The sequence below is a fragment of the Mustela nivalis genome (genome assembly GCF_964662115.1).
Source record: "Mustela nivalis genome assembly, chromosome: 11".
In the NCBI taxonomy this organism is placed as follows: Eukaryota; Metazoa; Chordata; class Mammalia; order Carnivora; family Mustelidae; genus Mustela; species Mustela nivalis.
Window position 1 is genome coordinate 43,881,912 of NC_139030.1, and position 22,312 is coordinate 43,904,223.

Genomic DNA, 22,312 nt, shown 5'->3' on the forward strand with positions numbered 1-22,312 from the left:
TTTTAATTTTTAATTTTTTTGAGAAAACTCCATATTGTTTTCCACAGTGACTGCACCAATTTACATTCCTACCAATAGTTTACAAGGGTTCCCTTTCTTCCACATCCTTGCCAACACTTGTTATTTCTTGTCTTTTTGATACTAGCCAATCTAACTAGTGTGAGGCGATATCTCATTGTAGTGTTGATACTTATTTCTTTGATGATTAGTGATGTTGAGTTTCTTTTCATGTGTCTGTTGGACATCTGTATGTCTTTGGAAAAATGTCTACTCAGGTCCTCTGCTCATTTTTAAATTGTACTATTTGTTTATAAATAATATAATCAAAATGTATTCTTAATTTAAAAAGCAGAAGAACAAAATAGTAAACTAAAGGCTAGCAAGTGGTATATATAATTAGCATATTTTTTTGCTTGAAGGTAGCTTATTTGTATGCTCTCAAGTTAGGCTGAAATTCTCAATGTAGCAGGCAACACTTATTCACCTGATTAACAATTTTAATTCTGTCTGCTGTCTTAATTCCCCTTGCATGTGGCATAATATTTATAGGTTCTGAGGATGAGGATGTGGACATGGTTGGGAGACCATTATTGTGCCTGCTACACCATCTAAGTTGGGTGATAGGCAGTTGGAAATTTGATATTAAAATGCAAGCGGAAAGTAAATTTATTTCATAGATGTTTATTAAGCTCATACTCTTGCTAGTTACTTGCCAAATCTTGGGGCTGCAAAGATGTATTTTTTTTTTTAATCTGGGAGCTCTTGGTTCAAAAGAGTGTGCACACCTACATAATCTTAACATACTAAGGACCATAATGAAGGTAGGTACAAATCACAAGGCATTATAAATTTTAGTAACAATTTGCTTTGAGAATGCATTGGGAAAGGACTCTTAAGGTCTACTTCACATGCAAAGATAAGAGAAACAAGTTATTACCTTGAGGGACTGCAAATAGTGCTATATGCCTGAAAAAGGGAGGTGCCTGGTGTTTATGTGAGGGAGGGATAATTATGAAGTATTTTGTATGCAACATTATGGAGTTTGGGACTTTATCTTATATGCAACATGGGAAGCCTCTGCAGGCTTTGCATTTTAGAACATTTTCTTTCTTTCTTTTTGTTTTTCTTTGTAATATGGAGAATGGAAGGCTGAAGACATGGAGATAAGATTAAGATATTATCTAATATAGGAAAGAAAAAAAGGTCTGTACTACATAAAGTTGTGGCAAAGGATTTGCAAAAGAAGAGATTTAGAAGATAATTAAGATTTAAGAGTAGTTTGACAAGATTTGATGATACTAGATTTGGATAGTGGGGACTGGGAGGAGGGGACAGATATCACCTAGGTTGGTTTTTTTTTTTTAAATTTTTAAAATTTATTTATTTTTTTTATTTTCAGCATAACAGTATTCATTATTTTTGCACCACACCCAGTGCTCCATGCAATCCGTGCCCTCTCCAATACCCTCCACCTGGTACCCCGACCTCCCACCGCCCGCCACTCCAAAACCCTCAGATTGTTTTTCAGAGTCCTTAGTCTCTCATGATTCACCTCCCCTTCCAATTTACCCCAACTCCCGTCTCCTCTCTAACTCCCCATGTCCTCCATGCTGTTTGTTATGCTCCACAAATAAGTGAAACCATACGATAATTGACTCTCTCTGCTTGACTTATTTCACTCAGCATAATCTCTTCCAGTCCCGTCCATGTTGCGACAAAAGTTGGGTATTCGTCCTTTCTGATGAAGGCATAATACTCCATAGTGTATATGGACCACATCTTCCTTATCCATTCGTCCATTGAAGGGCATCTTAGTTCTTTCCACAGTTTGGTGACCGTGGCCATTGCTGCTATAAACATTGGCGTACAGATGGCCCTTCTTTTCATGACATCTGTATTTTTGAGGTAAATATTCAGTAGTGCAATTGCAGGGTCATAGGAAAGCTCTCTTTTTAATTTCTTGAGGAATCTCCACACTGTTTTCCAAAGAGGCTGCACCAACTTGCATTCCCACCAACAGTGTAGGAGGGTTCCCCTTTCTCCACATCCCCTCCAACACATGTTGTTTCCTGTCTTGCTAATTTTGGCCATTCTAACTGGTGTAAGGTGATATCTCAATGTGGTTTTGATTTGAATCTCCCTGAGGACTAGAGATGATGAACATTTTTTCATGTGTCTGATAGCCATTTGTATGTCTTCATGGGAGAAGTGTCTGTTCAAATCTTCTGCCCATTTTTTGATATGATTATCTGTTTTGTGTATGTTGAGTTTGAGGAGTTCTTTATAGATCCTGGATATCAACCTTTTGTCTGTACTGTCATTTGCAAATATCTTCTCCCATTTCGTGGGTTGCCTCTTTGTTTTGTTGACTGTTTCCTTGGCTGTGCAGAAGCTTTTGATTTTGATGAAGTCCCAAAAGTTTATTTTGGCTTTTGTTTCCTTTGCCTTTGGAGACATATCTTGAAAGAAGTTGCTGTGGCTGATATCAAAGAGATTATTGCCTATGTTCTCCTCTAGGATTCTGATGGATTCTTGTCTCACATTGAGGTCTTTTATCCATTTTGAGATCACCTAGGTTGTTGGCAGCTGGATATATGTTAGTGTTTTAATCAAGATAAGAAACATAGAATTGGAGTAGTAGGTTTATTTAGAAGATAATGGATTTGCTTTTGGCTTTGTTGAATCAAGTGACATCCAGGTGGTATGGTTTATAGGTAATTGATTATTTTATATGGAGCTCAGGAGAAAAATTAAGGTTATAGGTACAGAGTAGGAACGATTGGAATAATAGAGGATATTTCTTCAAACCGTGGGATTGACTGAAATTGCTCAGGGTGAGAAAATAGAGTAAGAAGGCTATGGCAGAACTCCAGGGGACATTAACACTTAAGAGTAGAAGGAGAAAGGAGGAACTCAGGAAAAAGACAGAAGAATGATTAGAGTTAAAATCAGAATTAACTGGTGTCTAGAAAGTTGAAGTATAGTAGGGATGGCATCTGCTGTCATCGTCTGCAAAGGTTCAGGTTAAGTAGAAGACAAACGAAGTCATCGAATCTGATAGGTTGCAGAGTTGAGGCACTGTTGTAATAAAACCTGGGATTTGTATCCTGCCTCAATCTCTTATTTACTTTGAGACTTTTGAAAAGTTCCTTAGCCTCTGAGCTTTGGTTTCTTCTTTTGAAAACTGAGGGTTGGAATTATCTCAAAGAGTTGGTCTAAATATTAGGTGGCATGAGTAAACTCACATTAAGCACCTATTATAGGTCCTGGCAGATAACAGGGATTTGATAAAGAATAGCTGTAACAGGGCGCCTGGGTGGCTCAGTGGGTTAAGCCGCTGCCTTCGGCTCAGGTCATGATCTCAGAGTCCTGAGATCGAGTCCCACATCGGGCTCCCTGCTCAGCGGGGAGCCTGCTTCCCTCTCTCTCTCTCTCTGCCTGCCTCTCCATCTACTTGTGATTTCTCTCTGTCAAATAAATAAATAAAATCTTAAAAAAAAAAAAAAAAGAATAGTTGTAACAGTAATGGTAATAAGTTTGTTGGTAACCAAACCAGTGGTGCCTTAAGTGGTAAGTGATAGTGTGGTATCTAAGAAGGAGGACAAAAAACAGATTGTGTTAGGTCCAGGAATGAAATGTTGGGGAAGTTTTCTCTCTCTCTCTTTCCTTTCCTTTGCCTCTATGGGAGGGAAGTAGGTATGGTGTCATTTTGTTATTAAAAAGTCATCCACCTATTGAAAAAACAATTTAAGTAGAGAAGTAGGGCAGAGGCTGAATTTAAAGTAGCTTATTATGAGTAGGTTATATAGAAGATGATACAGTCAACATAGACCTTAGAAAAAAATTTGAAAGCAAAAGGAAGAGATGCCAGGTGCATGGTCTTTATTATTTTGATTATTTAAAGGAATCATATAAATTTAAACAATAGAGACCAGAATTTTCATAAATTTCAAAATAGAAACTCTCCTGAAGCTATATCCCCACATCTCACTTAACTACATTTAATAATCACTTACAAAGAGCCAAATTCACCCTAAATTTAAGAATCTTCACTTTTGCAAATGTGAATCATTCAAAGACTTTTTCTTGATGCTTTTTCTTACAAGGCTTAGCACTGGACATAATGTTGAAAAAAACCTTTGACCAGTGCTAGGGAAAATACAAGGATTGTCTTTGTAGTTTTGCCACCGCTCTATAAAGAAATTTGAAACCCAGAGTGGATAGGGAACTATCCACCATAATACTATGGTATTAGCTAGGATGAAAATCCAGGCCTCCTAACTGTAGTGTGGTATTCTTCCTACTATAGCTTAATATCAAAACGAAGCTAAACCCTCTACAAGTATGTAAACAATCAGTATTTAAAAATCTGATAAATCAAGAGAATTATTTGTGTTATAGAATATTTATTTCAAGAATTATTTGAGAGCAAGCTAGAGTTAAGCTAGATTTAAGTTTTTGCATAAATTGTGAATTTATACATTTAAATACATTCACAAGTTTAGGAAAATATTTAATTTGTACATTAATATTTACATTTTATATAAATTCTAGATTGGTTAGCTTTTGATTTATTGTGATCTCTGTGATCACAGTCTCTATTGTGATCTCAACCTTTAGATGAATACTACTTCTTATAGTTTTTGTTTATTAAGTACTTATGAAGTACCTATGCTTTGGTTAAGCCCTTCGCTTTGCTTACCTCATTTAATCTTTGTAACAACTATTAAGTGGTAAGTATTGCTATTACAAGGAATCTGAACTGAGTTTTCTCAGCAACTTGGAAAAGGCTGCATGTATATCTAATAAAAAGGATAGAGCTGAAATTTAAATCAACACACCTTGATCCCAGAGTCTGCTTTTTTTTTTTTCTTTGTAGTTTCAAGTTTTTATTTAAATTCCAGTTAATATACAGTGGAATATTAGTTTCAGGTGTAGAATTTGGTGATTCATCACTTACAGTACAACATCCCAGGCTCATCACAAGTGCTCTCCTTAATCCCTATCACCCATTTAACCCATCTCCACCCCCTCCCACCCACCTCTCCTACAGTAACCCTTAGTTCTCTGTAGTTAAGAGTCTGTTTTATGGATTGCCTCTTTTTTCTCCCTTTATGTTCATCTGTTTTGTTTCTTAAATTCCACATGTGAGTCAAATCATATGGTATTTGTCTTTAATTTATTTCAGGCAGAGTCTATGCTTTTTAACAACTATCTTGTTTTATCATTATTTTAACTGACTGAGCCACTTAGGTACCGTTTTATCATTATTTTACATTTTGTTTTCTTTTGTTTATTGTAATATAGAAGTTTTAAATCTCATTTAGATTCTATTTGCTTGTTTTGAATTTAAAAATACAGACACTAATAAGGATGTTGAAACATCCTCTAGTCAAGAATTGAACTTACGCAACATTCCTTATGATACTTTACCAGATTGATGTGAAATGCTTCGTAAATCTTTTTTGTGGAATGGTATTTTACATTTAAATGCAGGAAACGTTAACTATAACCAATATAATACTTTGTTGAATACCAGGAAATTTTTAGAGTAGTTATATTACAAAGCATTTGTGAATGGCAAATAACTAAAAGTAAATAAATCTTAGATGTTTTAAATTGAGACTACCAGATTCTATTTCATAACACCTTACCAAATATAGATTTGGTGTTGTATTGCTAGCTGTTTTCTCTTATTGATATGTAACTCTTTGTTATGTGCTTTTCCTTTGAAAACAATGGAACTATGTTTTCTCTCTTTCCTGACTCTTTTATATCATTTTTCTCCTTTTTCTGTTTAAATTTAGGTTCGGAAATTGTTAAGCCATGTCTCTTTGGTAGAATGCTAGACATGGTGTCCTTTGTTAACCTAGCTAGTTATAGACCTTAACTTTCAGTAGTTCATGAGTGATATGAGTGATGTATGGTAAAAGGGTACTTTAATTAATATTCCCAGGGTAGGTTCACAACCAGAGAAAGCAGTTTCAAGTCTTTGTTCAAGAAGTGAAAGAATAAATTAGTTTTAATATAGTTTGGTGCATGTTAAAGTTTTACTTTATCTGGATGAAAAATGTCATTTTTTGGGAGTAATCTTACCTGAAAATTGGCTAAAAAGTGATTTATAGTATTTGATACCTCGTTTTTAAAAGATTAATTTAAATGACCCAACCTTAATATAATTTCATTGATCTTAGTATCTTTTGCAACTTTTTTTTTTTAAAGTAAGCACCACTGTGGGGCTTCAACTCACAACTCTGAAACTGAGTTGTCTGCTTTACCAACAGAGCCAGCCAGGTGCCCCTCGCTACCTTTTGCAGCATTTCATAGCTTTCCCAATGTGTATCCACCTTTTAAGAGTTCCTTTGAGTAAAGATAATTAAGTAACCAGCTAATTTGCAGGAGCTATTAGGATACAATTAGGTAAAATCTGAAAATTTCTAAATAAACTGCATGAAAAATAGCCAGATATAGAGGTAGTTCCATTTATATAAAGATGATCTGCTTGTAATTTATTATTTTAGTGGCTAGGCTAGCGACTAAATTAAGAGCCAGAGGAAGATTAGTTGGTCTTGGTAATTACAGCCTACTAACTGGTCATTTGAAAATACTTTGTGTGAAAACACCATCATCTGAGATATTATATATTTGATAAATGTGAACTATCAATACAGACATCATTTAATCTATTAGTTAATATTATTATCCTTAATTTACAGATAGATGTTAATGACGTTAGCCCATCTGAAGTCTTATAATGCTGTAAGCTACAGCCAGATTCTAACCAAACTTTTCTGTTAGGTTGTAGTAAACTGAAGCCTGATGCTAGAGCTGTACTTTTAGTTGCAGTGAACTTTTCATGAAAATCTTTAACTGTCAAATAGAGTCCAAATTTAAAATATTTTGTTTCTAGATGTATGCAGTTTTACCAGTCATGCCAATTAAAATTTAACTTGTTTAGTATCAGCCTACTGTTTCAGGATTTGTGATAATTTAAGTTAATATGTAGAATTAAAAAGTAATAAGCAGGGCGCCTGGGTGGCTCAGTGGGTTAAGCCGCTGCCTTCGGCTCGGGTCATGATCTCGGGGTCCTGGGATCGAGTCCCGCATCGGGCTCTCTGCTCAGCAGGGAGCCTGCTTCCCTCTCTCTCTCTCTGCCTGCCTCTCCATCTACTTGTGATTTCTCTCTGTCAAATTAAAAAAAAAATTAAAAAAACAAAACAAAAAAAAGTAATAAGCACTTCTTGAGATCTTACCATCAACATTCAAATAAGGTATTGGTGGGAAGGGGAAATGATAGAATTGAATTTTGTTTTATGGAGTAGGGGATCATGAAACTTTTTGTAAAGGATCAGACAGTAAATACAGTAAATGACTCTGACAGCCATATGATTTCTTGTAAAGAAATCTTCTTACAGCTCTTCTCCAGCAGCTATAGACAATATATAAACAAAAAAGCATTGTCGTGTTTTAATAAAACTAAAAAAAAGGGGTGGGGGCCTGGATTTGGCACATTTACCAGCCCCTGTTACAGAAAATCTTGTAATTTCTGCAACTAAAAGATAAGATTTATTTATGATGATACTGTTTATGCAGAGTGGAAGTTTTCCTTTACTGAATGTATTGGCAAAAAAAAATTACCAAAAAGACAGTAAGAGTATAAAGGAGATTGGGAATAGTACCTAATAGTAAAGACTACTTTTTCAGCATTTCCGTGACTGCTTAAATTAAGTACCTCATAAATTATTTCATAATTCTGGAATATACTTATTCACTCATATCTTAGAGTTAACATTTTTCTTGTCTTGAAGAAAGCTGCCATTTTCATCAGAGTTTTCACAAATTCTGATAAACTTACTTTTCTTTATCATAAATTATGAAAGTTTACCATAAAAAGGCATCACACATAATTGGGTGATGATTTTATTTTATTTGAATTTATTTTGAAAAGTGATATCTGTAGATAGACTTAGATCAAGACTTTTGTTATATGTAGTTGGAAGTGTAGGATCAGAAACAGAGTAATCCATTATAGTCAGTTTTCAATGTCACATCTTACAAACTTTTTATTATCAGAAGTTTTGACCCTACAGATGATTTCTGGTGCTACAGAACTTTATTAAACATGAATCATTTTGTGGTATTGGCCCTTACGGATATGAAATCAAAATGCACTTTTTAATTCTTATTCTCAGAGATTCGTCAGCGGACTGCAGCTCAGAGAAACCTTTCTCCAACACCACCAAACTCTAGCCAGGGCCCTCCTCCACAAGTTCCAGTATCTCCCGGACCACCAAAGGATAGTTCAGCCCCTGGTGGACCCCCAGAAAGAACTGTTACTCCAGTCCTATCATCAAATGTGTTACCAAGACGTCTTGGATCCCCTGCTACTTCAGTGCCTGGAATGGGTAAACAGAGCACTTAATGTTATTTACAGTTTATATTGTTTTCTCTGGTTACCAATAAAATGGGCCATTTTCAGGCAGTATGGAAATGGCATTTCATTTGGAAATAGCAGAGCAGTTATCTGATTAAGCAGGAGTTCCATATTCAATTAGCCATAACTCTTTACAGCTGGCACCTTGTGATACTGAAACCTATTTCTTGAGCTCATTTAACTGTTATGGCTTCTTTGTTTAAATGGCAATAAAACTTTGTAGTATTCTGTAGTCAACGGTATAGCATATCTTTTTATATTCTGCTTTAGAATGGCTCCAGATTTATATAAAATGGGAATAGAAGAGAACACTTCTGGAATATATTCATGCTTTTTGCTAAGCTCTTCACATATATTTTTAAGCATGACAACATATTCCAGGAAGACTATTTCTGTATTGTGGTATACAATACTATTGTTGTTAATATTGGCTGGTAGATTTTTCTTTTTCTTTTCTTTTCTTTTTTTTTTTTTTTTTAAGATTTTATTTATTTATTTGACAGAGAGTGAGAGAGAGAGAGATCATAAGTAGGCAGACAGGCAGGCAGGCAGAGAGAGAAGGGGAAGCAGGCTCCCCGCTGAGCAGAGAGCCTGATGTGGGCTCAATCCCAGGACCCTGAGATCATGACCTGAGCCGAAGGCAGCGGCTTAACCCACTGGGCCACCCAGGCATCCCTCGATTTTTCTCTTATTAAGCTGTCAGACCTTAGTATTTTCTGACAGCTACTTTAGCATAAAGTTCTATTAAATTAACAACTGCCTTTTCTATTTCATTTCTTTGGATTCTCTTTTTTCAATGTAGATCTCTTTTTTCAAGGTAATCTCTAGGGGAAGATCACATTTTGGGAGTGTAATTGATTATATTACCCTGAAACTTTATTTTGGAGTGTAATGGGACATGGAAGTCTAATACTTCAGCAGATTACATTATTTTGTATAAATTTCCATGTCAGATTCTTGAATATGATAGTAAATTATTTACTTATTTTAGGATATTTAATTCTAATTTAAATTACCTTATTATTTCATGACTAATTCCTAACATAATTTATAATGATTTTGAGGCTAGTCAGTAGTTGATATCAGGTATTCAGGGCACTTATAATAAAAACAATCTAAATGTTACTGTAAGAGTGTTTTTTCCCCCTGCTTTTCCTTTAAAGAAAAGGAGCATAAGATTTTAGAAAACTAAAAAACTATTAATTTATAAACAAATTAAATCTGGCTACAAATGAAATGTACATAACTTTTAAAGTAGTTATTGAAATAAATGCTTGTAAACTTGACATATAATGATGTCACTTAAGGCAGCCATATATTTTGTGAAATTGAGAAAAATTAAGTTGATTGAAAATTATTTATCTTTCTCTTGTTATTTGATATACCCATAATTTGTGAAGTTCTTAGTGGTTTAATGGAAGAACTTTTTTTGTGTGAGAATGCGTGAATTATGTACATTTGTCTATCTGCGTTTTAAGGAAATCAAAGTTTAGCAACTTGTATAAAGTAATAAAAACTGTATTGCACATAAAGAATAGGGCTGTAGAGGGAAAAATGGCCTAAATTTCATGATCATGTAAATAAAACATATTTTACTAAAGTTTTTAATTCATTTTCCATGTAAAAGACCTAAGTTGTGCATTGCCAAAAATATGAATGAGTTAAATGATTTCTTATAGAGAAGATTAATAATTCATTTTTTCATTATGCCATATTTGTGGAAGAGAATCAATTTAATGTGTATTACCACAGGGCTCCCATATGTTTGAAAATTAATAACCAGCAGGTACTTGATAATTTGCCAAGCTGTGTAAAAATGACCAGTATTCCTACAATGATTGTTCTTGATGTTTGTATTAATTACTGTTATCTATAATGGCATAGATATGAGGATATGTTATTTTAAAAGTTATTAGTATGCACAGCATTTAAGATATTTTTATGAAATCTGTTGTTTTATGTATCCAGATTCCTTTATGGACATTTTCATTTTAAACATTCAGAAGTTAAATATTCCAGCAAAAGTGAAATTGACTTAAATGCTTTCAAGATATCATTTGGCTTACTTATTCAAGTTGAAAATTTGATAATGGGGGATGACACTTAATGTCTGCATTCAAATTTATTTTTTTATTGTAAATGATTGAATGTTGTTAATACAAGTAAACAATGTATCTGATGAAATCTGAAAAATGTTCTTGATTTGTTATACAAAGAACTTATTCTAAAACCTAAATTTCATTTGTTAATTGTTAAAATTTTGACATCATTTGCCCTTTTTTAGATGGCAACAACTTTTAGGTTTGTGATTATTTACAAGGCACATCTCTTTTTATTAGCCTTTAAAATATTAATACAGCATTGCTACTCTGAAACTATTCTTGAGTACTTTAAAGTTTTGTCACAGGTTTTTTGAAAACCTTGTATCCTTATACTGTAAGGCTTAATCCTATAAGGGCTCTTTTTGTTGCAAAGTCTTTCTATGAGGTCTCTGTGTAAACCTTCATTGCTGCCTCTCTTATTGTTTATCCTGCCTTGCTTTATAGAGGCAAACATCACTTACTTATTTTATTCTCTCACTTTCTTCTCAGTGCTGTCTTCTGTGTTGACACTTAGTTCAGAGTATCTCCTACAAACAGTTCTTTCTCAGTTTTCAAAGATTGTGGAGTTTCAATTTATAACTCTTTATTTTTGTTAATGTTTTTATATGATGTAAATCATTAATTAAAACTAGATTATTCTTCCTCTCTCCATTTGTCTCTTCTGATATTGCCTAGTTTATGACATGAAGACAGTATATCTTTTTAGTTAGATCTTCAGTTTTTCTTAGCAGTGTTTTGTAGTGTGCAGTATATAGTTTTTACACATTTTCTTGGTTATGTGTGTATATAATTATTTACACTTCTTGAGCCTATTGCAAATGGCTTTGTTTTACTATCTCCAGTTATTCATTGCTAATATACTTAGAAATACAATTGATTTTTGTATATTAGTCTTATATAATCTTGCTAAACTTATTAGTTTTTTATTAGTTTTTTAGTAGATTTTATAGTATTTTCCATAGACTATCACATTGTGAATAAAGATAATTTTTCTAATCTGGGCTCCTTTATTTCTCATTCTTGCTGATTACACAAGCTAGAACCTTTGGTAAAATGTTGAATAGAGGTGGCAAAAATAGGGGAGACTTTCGGGCTCAGTTGGAGCTTGTCATGCTTCATCTTGGGGTTATGAGTTTAAGCCCAACTTTGGGTATAGGGATTACTTAAAAATAAAATCTTTAAGGGACGCCTGGGTGGCTCAGTGGGTTAAGGCCTCTGCCTTTGGCTCAGGTCATGGTCCCAGGTCCTGGGATCCAGCCCCGCATCAGGCTCTCTGCTCAGCGGGGAGCCTGCTTCCTCCTCTCTCTGCCTGCCGCTGCCTACTTATGATCTCTGTCTGTCAAATAAATAAAATTTAAAAAATAAATAAAATCTTAAAAAAAAAAAAAGAAGTGGAAAAGCAGACCTTCTTCCTGATTGCTGATCTTAGGAGGAAAGCGGTTACCTTTTCACCATTCAGCCTGGTGTTAGCTGTAGGGTTTGTTATTTTGTTTTACATAGATAGCTTTTATCAGGTTGAGGAAGTACCCTTCAATTTCTAATTAGCTGAAAATTTTTTTCAGTAAGGGAGGGTGGATTTTATCAAACATTTTTAATGTATTTATTGAGATGCTCATATAGGGTTTTAGTTTATTTTTTGTTATAACATCTATTAATATAGTGAAATACATTGATTGATTTTTAAATGTTGGACTCCTTGCTTTCCTGGGATAAATCTGACTTAGTCATGGTGTTTTAATTTTTGTATATATTGTTGGGTTTGATTTACTAAAAGTTAGTAAATGTTTACATCAAGTTAAAAATGTTTACATCAATATTCCTTAAGGATATTGGTCTGTAGTTTTTTTTGTTTTTGTTTTTTTTGTTTTTTTTTTTCTCTTGCAGTGTCTTTTTTCTGGTTTGGGTATCAAAGGTATAAGAAGGTAGTCTCTCATCTTCAATTTTACAGAAAGTTTTGTGTAGAATTTACATTATTTTTTCCTTAAATGTTTGGTAGAATTTGCAGGTGGAAGCATCTGGGTCTGGTGTTTTCTTTGTGGAAGGTTGTATTATTTTTTTATTTGTTTTTAACTAAAGATTCAATAGAACAAAATCTACAGACTATTATCTCTTAGGAACATAGATAATAAAAAGTTCTTTATAAATTTTAGCATGTTGAATAATTATTTCTTGTTCAGTAACCTGTGATAATTTGCTAGTCTTTCAAAGGATTTCTCTATTTCATGCAACTTTTGAGTATATTGGCATAAAATTACTTATAATATACTTGTAAACAATTTAGATTTATGCCATTTCTCTCATTCCTGATATTAGTATTTTTTATCTTCCCTTTTTTTCCTCCTGTTTAATCTGACTAGAGGTTTATCAGTTTTGATATTCTCAAAAGAACCAGATTTTCTCTATTTTTGTATTTTATATTTTATTTTTACTCTTTATTATTCTTTAATCCTGTTTATCTTGGGTTTCATTTGCTCTTCCTTTTTAGTTTCTTAAGGTGGAAGCTGAATTCATAAATTTTAGATTTATCCTCTTTTATAGATGTTTTAGTGTTATAAATTTCCCTTTACCTACTGCTTTAGCTGCGTATCATAAATTTGGTATATTGTTTTTTCATTAAATACTTTCTGACTTCCATTTTAATTTTTCTTTGCATCCTTGGTTATTTCAATGGATGTCAGTTAGTCTCCAAATATTTAGAGATTTTCTTAATGTCTTTCTGTTGCTGATTTCTAATTCAATTCTGTCATGGTCAGAAAACATAACTATGTATTGTTTAAATCTTCTTAAGTGTACTGAGGCTTGTTTTATGTCTCAGAATATCATCCGTCTTGTTAAATGTTTTATATTTACTTGAATATTTATATTCTGTTCCTGTTGGGATAGAGTGGCTATAAATGTCAGGATAAGGTGGTAGCACATAGTGTTGTTCAGGTCTTCTATATCATTACTGATTTCTGTGTTTATTCCTTCAGTTATTAAGAGGAAGCTGTTGAAATCTCCAACTGTACTATTGTGTGTGCATATATATAAATATGTCTGTAGTCTTGTATATATATATACACAAGTATATATATATATATATATATAACATATATACAACATATATACACACACAGTGTAGATATGTATCTATGTAGTTTCTGTTAATTTTTTGCTTTATGTGTTTTGATGCTCTCCTATGATACACATATATATTTAGAATTATTATGCTCCCTTGATGAATTGACTCCTTTGTCATTATAAAATTATTGTTTTTATCTCTGATAGTATTGTTTGCTCTGAAGTCTGTTAATACAGATACTCCAGATTTCTTTTGATTAGTGTTAGTATATTTATTTATATATAGTTTCTATCATTTGTTTATTATTACTTTTAAAGAATTTATTTATTTTAGAGGGAGTGGGAGAACACGAGTAGGGGGAGGGACAGAGGGAGAGAGAGTGCCAAGGGGACTCTACACTGAGTGTGGAGCCTACCATGGGTCTCAAGCCCACAACCCTGAGATCGCAATCTGAGCTGAATCCAAGTGTTGGAAGCCCAGTCAGCTGAGCCACCCAGATGCCCCTCTGTCATTTATTTTTAACGTATTTGTGTCTTTGTATTGAATTTTTTTCTTGTAAGCAACATATATCAGATCTTGCTTTTTTATTCTGACAGTTTGTGGCTCAATAATGAGGATGTTCAGACTATGTACATTTAACAGGATTGGTATATTTGAGTCTGAGTTTAAATCTTGTATTTTATCTTTTTTCATTGCCTAACTAGCTATATTGCTTTTTCATATTAGTGGGTCTTTTGGGGTTTGCAGTGTATTTCTTTAACTTACGACAGTTTATCTTCAAGTAATATAACACCAGCTCACAAACAGTTTGAGAATCTGACAACAGTATACTTACATTTCTCCTCTCTTGGCCTTTGTGCAATTGCCTTACATTTTACTTCAATATACTTAATAAACCCTACAACAAGGATTATTTTTCCTTTAAGCTATCAATTATTTTTTAAGAGTTTTGGATATTTACCCACATGGTAACCATTTCAGTTGTTTCCTTTGTACTACCTGTTTCTGTGTGGTGTCATTTTTCTGTCTTTTAACATTTTTATAGTGCAGTTCTGCTAATGATGAATTCTTTCAGTTTTGTATGCTGAAAAGCCTTCATTTTTCTTTTCTTTTTAAAAAAGATTTTATTTATTTATTTGACCGGCAGAGATCACAAGTAGGCAGGCAGAGAGATAGGCAGAAAGAGAGGGGAAGCAGGCTCCCTGCTGAACAGAGAGCCCTATGCAGGCCTTGATCCCAGGACCCTGAGATCATGACCTGAGCTGAAGACAGAGGCTTTAACCCATTGAGCCACCGAGGCACCCTTGCTTTCATTTTTAAAAGATATTTTTATTAATACAGAACTCTAAGTGATAGTGTTCTTTGCTTCACTCTCTTTTGGTTTGCTTATTTTCCGGTGAGAAATCTGTCATTCTTACCTCTGTTTCTCTGTATAAAATATATCTTTTTCTGACTATGCTATGATTTTCTCTTGATCACTGGTTTTAAGTAATTTGATTGTCTGTGCCTTGGTGCAAAATTATGTTTCTTGTGCTTAGGGTTTGTTGATATTCTTGGATTTGTGGGTTTATAGATTTCATCAAATTTGGAAAATTTTTGTGCATAATTTCCTCAAGTATTGTTTTCTTTTCCCCCTTTATAGACTCCAATTATATCTATATTAGGCTGCTTGTTGTTGTTCCACGGCTTGCTGATAATTTATTTAAAAAATTTTTAGGCTTTCCTTTGTGTTTCATTATGTATGGTTTCTATTACTGTCTCTTCAAGTTTACTTCCGCACACCCTATGATGTCCAAACAGCTATTCATCCCATCTGCAGATTTTTCACTCTAGACATTGTAGTATTCATCTATAGAAGTTCGGTCTGGGTCTTTTGAATTTTTTTCCATGTCTTGACTACCACAGTGAATCTTTCCTCTAGATTCTCAATCATATCGAATGTGGTCATAATAAATGTTTTAATATATTTGTATATTAATTCTATAAACTATCATTTCTAGGTCATTTTTGGTTGATTTTTCTTGTGGGTTTTATTTTCCTGCTTATTTGCATGTCTAATAATTTTTCATCTGATATCAGGCATTACAAATTTTATCTTATTGAATGCTGGATGTTTTTATGTCCTTATACAAAGGTCCTCTGACTACATAATCCAGTAACCTGTGAGTTATGATGTTTTCCACTTTGGCTGGTGAGAACATGCAGCACTTGGGCTCCATGTGAACACTGTTACCTCTAATATTTGGGGGCAGTTTTTTCTGTGTACTCAGACGGTTTCAATATACACGTGCACTAGCCAGTAAGATGTTGAACAGTCTTGGGGCTCCTCTGTAGATCTTTGGTGTTCTTGCTCTCTGCATTCTCTTTCTATGAACCTGACTTGGTCTCCCCAGAGTTTTAGCTTTATCTCCTCAAACTCAGGGATGCTTATACATCTGAGCTGACTTACCTTTCCTGAGCTTTTGCCTGGAAATTTTCTCCAGGCAACAGGCTGGAGCAGTTACAGGACTCCTCTTATTCTCTTTTGGTCTCTTGGGGATCTTTATCCTACATTGTTTGATACCCAGTGTCTTAAAAACTGTTTCATGATATATTTTGCACAGTATTTTAGTTAATTTAGGTGGGAAGGTAAATTTGACCCCGTGACTCTATTATTGCCCCAAATAGAAGTCCCCTAATTTTCTAATTTGTTATTACATAAGATTTTAAGAGTCTGGACATTTTATTTATTTATTTATATATATGTCCTTTAAAATGTCCTATTACTTGTATAATCCTACAAAAATATATTTAGTTTTATCTATCCATACATGTATATACATATTTTTAAATTTTTAATTTATTTTTAAATTATATTTTAAGTTTTAGTTAACATGCAGTGCAATTCAGTAGAATTCAGGAATTGAATTCAGTGATTTGTCACTTATATACAACACCCAGTTCTCTTCACGACAAATGCCCTCTTAATAAGAGTGTGGGCACTTAAAAATATTAGTTTGGGAGGCGGGTGGGTGAGCCTGGTGGTGGGTATTATGGAGGGCACATATTGCATGGAGCACTGGGCGTGGTGCATAAACAATGAATTCTGGAACACTGAAAAGAAATAAAATAAAATAAAAAAAAATTAGTTTGTACAGAGTCCAACATAGTTTCATTTCTTAATAGTTTATGTTGATGGTTTTGATCTAGAACTTAATTTAACATTTTTTTTGTAGTATAATATTTTTAATGAAAACTCGAATGCTTTAAAGAGATGTATTTTTCTTTTGTTAAAATCTTTCAAAAGTTCTGACAAGCATGGGTAGTACTTGGTAACTGAATTAAAATTTAAATGTATTTTATACAAATACATAAATATTTCTTTATTTACTAGGTCTTCATCCTCCGGGTCCACCTTTAGCAAGGCCCATTCTCCCGCGAGAACGAGGTGCTCTGGATAGAATTGTTGAATATTTAGTTGGTGATGGTCCACAGAACAGGTATGCTTATTAAAGTGGTAGATAAATAAAAATGAGGAAAAAGTTTATTGGTCAGGGCGCATGTGTGTGTGTATGCAGTAGATGTTCTACAGTTCTGTGGCTCCTATTTCCTGATTTTAGAACATAATAGAATATTTTATAGCCCTGCAAAGAGTAATATTCAGTTGTTTTTCAGTAAGAATTTAGATAAAGTATCTAGATTAAAATATAGCAAAATATATAGAGAAAACAAAATAATATTGTATGACATTTTAAAAATTATTTATTTTTAAAATTTTATTTTATTTTTTCAGTGTGTATGACATTATTTTTAGAGAAACTGTGTCATTTCATGAAACTTAAGCTTGAAGAGCAAACAAATAGTAAAAACTTGGTAGTCTGTAAGAAATGGAGTTTTATAGATGTCAGTACTGGAATTGGTGATGGTGATTATTTTAATAACGATGAAGACAATTTACATATGTTCTCAAAATGCTTTTCCACTTATTGTCTTATTTAATTTTTATAATAACCTGAAGAAGATAGGGATGATGTGAGCAGAGCAACTGTCATAGTGTAGACTTCTAAAAAATACTTAGGATAGTTGAGTAGATATTGACAAGGTTATGGTGAATATTATCATTTTAATAAAAGGACTGAATTTAATGTTAGTATTATAAATTATATGTATATATTAGATATATTTAATGTTAGTATTATAAATTATATATAGTATATATAATTATATATACATATATAATTATAAATTATATATTTGCCCCAAATATATATATTATATATATAATTATAAATTATATATGTATATATAATATACAGTTATAAATTGTATATTATTCGAAACAGACAAGTTGTTTCATAGGGCCAAGTATTTTTAAGCGTGTACACAGAGAACAGAGAGAGTATATAAATAGAAAATGAGGAAGATGTATAACTGGGATAGGTATAGAAATCATGATATATGTGAAGTTAACCTTTGGATTGGACTAAGCAAATTAAATTCATTTCTTTATACAGACTTCTCAGAGGTTTTAGTAACATTCATTGTGAATCTCTAAGGAGTTCTATCTTTTCCAGTCGTATCTAGTCACAGATTTGGGGTCTGTCATCCCCAGAAATACATGTTAGGAAGTAACTCAAATTTAAGTGTTTTGTCATTGGATATGTTTCTTTTAACTTAGTAAGGACATATTCATTTAACTTTGCTTAGTTTGTTTTTAATTTGGTATATAAATTATATTTTAAAAGGGCTGAAATTTTGACTGTTATATTTAAAGAGTATTGTTCATTGTTTAGTAAGGAACATCTAAACTGTTACAACATATTCTGCTATGCTAAAAACATAAGTTAGCTGAGATGGCTAAAGTAACCTTTCCATGGGATTTGTCTGCATTTGTAACTGACATGTTCATTTTTCCTTTTCGTATAGGTATGCCCTTATATGTCAGCAGTGTTTTTCTCATAATGGCATGGCTTTGAAAGAAGAATTTGAATACATTGGTAAGAATTATTGGGCAGTTAGATTTAAATATGTTACTCTTAAATATTTCATTCTGTGCCAGTTCCTATATAATGTCACATTGTTTTAGGTGCTATCCCTGTATGTATTTTTCAGGCATATTGTTCTTATTTTAGAACACAGAGCCAAGCAGGAAAAACAATGCAGTTGTTTTTCTCATACAGTGTACAACTTCTAGGTCAGTTTTCTCAAACTTCACTGTGTATCAGAATCACCTGAAGCACTTTTAAAGATTATCATGCTTAGGGGTGCTTGGGTGGCTCAGTGGGTTAAGCCTCTGCCTTTGGCTCAGGTCATGATCTCAGGGTCCTGGGATTGAGCCGCTCATTAGACTCTCTGGTCAGTGGGGAGCCTGCTTCCCCCTTTCTCTCTGTCTGCCTACTTGTGAACTCACTCTCTCTCTGTCAAATTAAAAAAAAACAAACAAACATTATCATGCCTACGAAGAGTCTGTTTTTCTGTTTTAATTAGTCTGAGGGGAGGGGGACAGGCTTTTTTTTGAAGTACCTCAGATGATTCTCATGTGCAGCTACTATTAAAAAAATATTGCACTTAATTAATTATGCTACATTTTCTCAGGCAAGTGAGCAGGGTTCTGGATTTTAAAATACCTAATGATTGTAGTGACTAGAAGTGGAATTTCTGTAATACATTTTAGATTAGTATAGATTGTTTTGCTATTAGATAACCTGCCATGTAACTTAGGATCTTTTCTGTTTTAAAATTAATATTCTAATTCTAATAGTAATTAGAAAAGGTGCTTGAAAATTAGCTTTTGGAGAGCACCTGCCATATTATTAAAACCAGAAGTAATTTCTCAAGGGATAAATAATTTTTGAAGGGTTCTTTGACTATTTTGCAAAAGTAATATTGAAAATTATCTCATTAATCCTTGAATTTATTTTGGTTTGTGTGTGTGTGTGTGTGTGTGTGTGTGTGTGTGTGTGTGTTGTTTTTTTTTTTAATTCTCTGCAGCTTTTAGATGTGCCTACTGTTTTTTCTTGAATCCTGCAAGAAAAACTAGACCTCAGGCTCCAAGACTTCCAGAGTTTAGTTTTGAGAAGAGGCAGGCAGTGGAAAGCTCAAGTTCAGTTGGTCCTTTGCCCTCAAGAAGTGTGATTTCATCAGAGAACCAGATCAGTGAAGGTATGAATATGTTAATTAAAAAGTTATGCCTCTTAATAATGTTTGCTATTTAATAATAAAAGCATAATGCTTTTAGGTAAGAATGGATTAATTTATGCATAAATTATGCATAATTTATTACGCACGTATCAGCTATGGCTCTGAAACTCTAGCCTCCTGTGTGATTGGTCTAATGTGCTTCAGTTTTAAAATGTTGGTTATACTGTGCTAAGTAGCATCTAGCAACAGCTAGGTAAACATTGTTTTTGGAGTGACATCTTCATGTAACTGTTGGGAGATTGGACTAGTAGTGTTTTCATGGAATCATTTTTTCAATTTATTTAAGTGAAGCAGATTATAAGAATTATGCAACTACTTATAAGACTAAAATTCTGATAGGATTTATAATTAACATTGGTGAAATAGGTTTGTGCCTACCACTGGAATTGGTAAGGTTACTGGAAGCAGGAAACTTTGGAATCAGAAAGTCATCCTTGTATTGATGGGATAACTATGTTGATAGGACTGGTAGTCCTTTGAAACAGTTTTTTGGGGTCTGCAAGATTAATGTTGATAATGGATGCCTTTGATGTAAAACAACCTTATTTTAGAGAAATAAAATTTATCAGAATTCATTGGTTTTTGGAACTCGTCTTCTAATTCTGTTTTATGACTTCTTGAGGAAGAATCATGAAAAAATGGGGAAGAGTTGGAAGATCTGACTATTAATTGCCAACTATTTCTGTTAATCTTAGGTGGGGTGATGTTTGTTGAGCAGCTCTGAAGGATGAAGATGCTAAAATTATGGCTCAGGCCATGATATTTTGGTGCTATGCCTGATATAGAAAAAAAATCCATATTAGAAGTTTAGTTCACATAGTTTATCATCCTTTTAATTTCTAGGAATTCTCATTTATATATATTTGAGTTCTTTATACAAGTGCCAAGTAGTGAAAAAATTGCTTTAACTGAGAATGACATGAGACAGTGAATTTTTAGATATGAGAAGTTTAGTATGAAAATTTGAGAACCTTTTTTCTTTTTTTAACTTGAAGAGTGAACCTAAAATGTGTGTGTTGATTTGGGCTTCGCTTTTGGCTTACTAACATTTATCAAAATGAATTTGAACACAGATAGTCATGACAGAAAGCCCTTGTTCTTTCAACATGGAATCAATATCTTTACCTTCTCCAAGTCTGCGACATCAACTCCAAACATAATCACAAGTTTTCTTCTGCTTAAGTCATGCTCTGAGCTGCATGCTGTCACATGCAAATCACCTGCCTTGCTATTGCTGCCTTTTGGGACAGAAAACTAAAGAATTTCATAGTGAAGATTCCTAGAAGAAAAATTGAAGTCCTTTCCATGAGTAAACTTGCTTATTAAAAGCTAAAGTGAATATTTGAAAGCTAATAAGAAGGAAGGAAGAAAGGAAAGGAAAGGGGAAAGGGAGAAGGAAAGGGGATAGAAAAAGAAAAGGGAAAAGAAAAGAGAAGAAAAAACAGGGAAGGAGGCAGGGAGGGAGGAAGAAAGGAAGGAAGGAAAACAGCCAACAAAATAAAAGTCTTGGTAAAGAGTCCCATGCTTTAGTATCTTCTGCTAAGATTGAGATGAATAGTTAGCAAACAGCACCTAGCTATACCTTTCCTTCTCATCAAATCTAGGAGGAACAATACCCCCAATGTCACATTTTCTATCTGAAATCTCCAGAACGAAGTCTAACTGGTTCAAACTCAGCCCTAATAAGGTAATATTAATAGGTGAAGACAAAATCAGAGGCAGGGTCTAACAACTCTGTAGGGCAAGGAACTGAAGAAACAATTACATTGGCTAAAATAGTCTTTGGAGTAGTAACTTTTTCATACTTCTACTTGGATTCATCAAAAAGGCTGAGAACCTTTTACTTTAGCTTTCAGAAGATTGAAACTTTTCTCCAAGACTACTGTCTCACCACTATGATATAGTTACCATTTCCAAGTAATTAGCAAGTATTCTCGTGAAAGATGAAGCTGCATTTGTTTTGAAAGCTGGTGGCATACCTTTATGATTATTATACTGAACTATTAAGTAAGACCGTATCATCTCAGTCATCTCTCTGTACTGACAGCCAGTGTAAGCAAGGTCTTAGATTTCTGATTTCTGCGTTCGTGATACATATATATAACATAATATATAACATAATATATAATAAATTTATTTTTTATAAATAATAAAATATATAAATATATAAATGCCGGGAAGTTTTTATATATGTATTATATATCAATTATATATTTTGCATATAATACATTAATATATATTATATATTTAATATATAAAATTTATATAATTTATATAATATAATAAAAATAAAATAAATAAATAAAATATAAATATAAATTTACATAATAAAATTAAAGATTTTATTTATTTTTGAAAGAGAGAGAGAGAGAAAGCAAACACAAGTGGCGGGCGGGGCAGAGGGAGAAGCAGATCCCTGCTGGGCAGGGAGCCCGATGTGGGACTCGATCCCAGGATCCTGCGATCATGATCTGAGCCGAAGGCAGATACTTAGCTGACTGAGCCACCAAGGCATCCAATTTTTATATTTTTTAA

General features: G+C 33.3%; 1 protein-coding gene across 4 annotated transcripts in view; it reads left to right on the forward strand.

The window, feature by feature from the left end:
• The window catches only part of LNPK (lunapark, ER junction formation factor), an 81,757-nt gene that overhangs the window by 52,790 nt on the left and 6,655 nt on the right, over positions 1-22,312 (forward strand). For 3 of the 4 annotated variants that reach the window (XM_082690273.1, XM_082690275.1, XM_082690272.1), the window contains exons 9-12: positions 8,193-8,405; positions 16,971-17,076; positions 18,503-18,573; positions 19,568-19,738. In XM_082690273.1, the coding sequence (XP_082546399.1) occupies positions 8,193-8,405; positions 16,971-17,076; positions 18,503-18,573; positions 19,568-19,738 (561 nt within the window). Of the gene's footprint in view, positions 1-8,192; positions 8,406-16,970; positions 17,077-18,502; positions 18,574-19,567; positions 19,739-21,381; positions 21,465-22,312 lie in introns of all 4 variants that reach the window. The other variant, XM_082690274.1, reaches the window with a different exon arrangement.